This window comes from Tripterygium wilfordii, chromosome 15, assembly GCF_013401445.1.
Source record: "Tripterygium wilfordii isolate XIE 37 chromosome 15, ASM1340144v1, whole genome shotgun sequence".
In the NCBI taxonomy this organism is placed as follows: Eukaryota; Viridiplantae; Streptophyta; class Magnoliopsida; order Celastrales; family Celastraceae; genus Tripterygium; species Tripterygium wilfordii.
In genome coordinates, this window is record NC_052246.1 from 1,599,466 (window position 1) to 1,602,556 (window position 3,091).

Sequence of the window (3,091 nt, forward strand, 5' to 3'; positions counted from 1 at the left end):
CATTGTTAGAAAATGTGTGTTTTTTTTTAAGAAAAACAAATAGTTTTTTTTCATTGTTAGAAAATGTGTGTTTTTTTTTAAGAAAAACAAATAGTTTTTTTTATTAGAAAAATATCTAACATATTTGTTTCATTGTTAGAAAATGTGTGTTTTTTTTTAAGAAAAACAAATAGTTTTTTTTATTAGACAAATATCTTTGTTGATAGTAACAACTGTGAAGACATGAAGAAAAGTAAACTGATGGCTACCAGAATCCTCTCCCCTGCGTTTACTTCTCCGTAACAGAACAAGAGACGGTCAATTAGGGATAATTATCGCTTCACTGGCTAAAGCTCTTCCTCCTCTTCCACGGATACCACAAAAGCTTTAGTGCTCTAGTATGGGCGGCAATGGCAGGCACAGATGGAAAATCTCTTTCCACCGCCGCTCTTCTTCTTCTTCTACTCCACCCAAACCCGACCAGGATAAGCCCCCTACAGAGTACCTTTGTCCAATTTCTGGTTCTCTGATGGCCGACCCCGTCGTTGTTTCTTCAGGTCAAACCTTCGAGAGAGTCTCTGTACAAGTCTGTAGGGATTTGGGGTTTTTACCCGTTCTTGAGGGCGGGTCCCGACCCGATTTCACTACTGTCATCCCCAATTTGGCTATCAAAACTAGCATCGGTCGGTGGTGCGACAGTCACGGTATCGAGTACCCGCGCCCACCTGAGTATGGCTCCGCGGAGAAGATTGTTCGGGCTTCTGTGCCTTCTTCGTCTCCCGATTTGTCAAATCCTCAGATTAGGGTTTCGGAGAGGGAGTTACTTGCCGGCGTGGCAGATAATCCCCAGGTTTTGTTCTCGCACGCGGCGACTGAGTTGGCTCACCGGGTCAATCATTTCTATTCCAGTTCTTCAGAGGAGTCGGTAATTGTCACGGCGACGAGTCCGCCCACGCCGTTGCCGCTCACGACTCGCCCCGCGTGCTACTCCTCACCATCTTCGTCTGAAATCTCTGAACTCGAAAACGCCAACAATTCGTTCTCTTCGCTATCGCCTGAAGAAGAGGAAATTGTGGCGAGACTAAAAAGTCCTGAAGTTCACGAACAAGAACCGGCAGCTATTTCGCTAAGAAAGATCACCAGGACTAATGAGGAAAGTAGAGTCTCTCTTTGTAATCCCAGATTACTATCGTCTTTAAGGTCGTTAATCGTGTCAAGGTATTGTGTTGTGCAAACCAACGCTCTGGCATCTCTGGTGAATCTCTCACTGGAAAAACCAAATAAGGTGAAGATTGTACGGGCAGGATTTGTTCCGCTACTGATTGATGTTTTGAAGGGTGGTTCGAGTGAAGCACAAGAGCACGCAGCCGGTGCCCTGTTTAGCTTGGCATTGGAGGATGATAACAAGATGGCGATTGGTGTCCTGGGTGCTTTACAGCCATTGATGCACTCTCTGAGATCGGATAGTGAGCCGACTCGGCAGGATTCAGCTCTTGCTTTGTACCACTTGACTCTGATTCAAAGCAACCGAGTCAAGCTAGTGAAACTGGGGGGTGTGTCGAGCTTGTTAAGCATGGTGAATTCTGGTGATTTGGGCAGTCGGATTCTGCTAATTTTGTGCAATGTGGCTTCTTGCACCGAGGGTAGATCAGTAATGCTGGACTCAAATGCGGTGGCGATATTGGTGGGGATATTGAGAGATGGGAAGGCAGAAATGGAGGCGATTAAGGAGAATTGTGTTGCAGCATTATTTGCTCTGAGTCAGGGGAGCTTCAGGTTCAAGGGATTGGCTAAGGACGCAGGGGCTGTGGAAGTGCTGAGAGAGATTGAAGATAGAGGGAGCGAGCGAGCGAGGGAGAAAGCAAAGAGGATATTACAGATGATGAAGGGGAGAGGAGATGGGGAGGAGGAGAATAAGAAAGGCTTGGACTGGGAGGAGATTATGGAATCAGGTCTTGTGAATCGTACTCGTCAACTGCGAATTGGTGGGGGAAACATGAATGGTCCAAACTCTACAAATTTTTGATTGTAAATTCTGTAATTATTGATAGGTAGATGGGTTATTGAAAACTCTGGTTTGGGATTGTTTTTGTGTAAGAGCGAATGTTGGGTGTATGTATGGGCAGGGTGGGGAGTAGGGAATGTTGTATTTTTGCTTTGTGGATTGATTTTTGTCTAGTTGAATTTTATGTTGCAAGGATTCATGTGGATTTGCCTATGCAAATGAAAGATCTTTCATTAGTCAGCTTGGGAGTGTTTTTGTTGACAGACTTTTGCCTCCAACAACATAGCCTCGATGGTGAACTGGAACTGCCAATTGTAGACAAAAATATCATGTAGCGTCACTGGCTACCGCAGGTATGGTTGTTTACATAATAATACGCACACATGTTTACAAAATCTATTGTAGTCTGTAGACAAAGGCTTGAGAAAAAAAGGAGGAGAAAATTCTGTTGATCAAGTAGAAAATTTTCTGGAAAGATATTTAATCACACCAGTTGAAACAGAGAGAGTGATTAAAAACAAAATACGGCTTTGCAGTTGTTCGTGTTCTTGAATGTGTTGTTTTCTTCCCTCGGTAACTAATTGTGGGTTTGGGCTAGTTCTGTGCGAGGATGGGATGGTTTTTGGCATGGGCTGGACTGAATTTGTGAATAGAGCGCCTTGGGTTTAGGTAGAGGGCCATATTAATGTATGATATTAATTTATAACAGTTATTTAAAAAAGTTATGCTCAATTGCTCAAACAATGTCTTAAGGTACTATGAGCTTAAACATGAGTTGTTGGGACTTGTGCTCTGCTGACGACAAAGTAAATTAGGTTAACCACAATTTTCTCTTTCTCTTTCTTGTTTTCATTATATCTATGTATAGTTTTTCATTTCATTACAACGTAATAATGGCAAAAATCTGAAAAGATGATAAGTATTGAAAAATAATTGAATTAATTAACTATACACCAATTAACGAGTTTACTTGAAGAACATGCAAATGCCAACATCACAACCATCTCGACAGTGAAATTGTTAATAAATTGGATTGGGGGGTGAGCCTAGATGGGCCTAATACATGACTTTACTTGATAATGGAGAAAAACTCATATTTATTCAAAA

General features: G+C 42.3%; 1 protein-coding gene across 1 annotated transcript; it reads left to right on the forward strand.

The window, feature by feature from the left end:
• The first annotated feature begins 220 nt into the window (after window positions 1-220).
• Window positions 221-2,379, forward strand: LOC120017284 (U-box domain-containing protein 38-like). The gene has a single exon (XM_038870459.1). It carries the CDS (start codon window positions 380-382, stop codon window positions 2,003-2,005), a length of 1,626 nt encoding a protein of 541 aa, XP_038726387.1. The 5' UTR covers window positions 221-379; the 3' UTR covers window positions 2,006-2,379.
• Window positions 2,380-3,091: the final 712 nt, after the last annotated feature.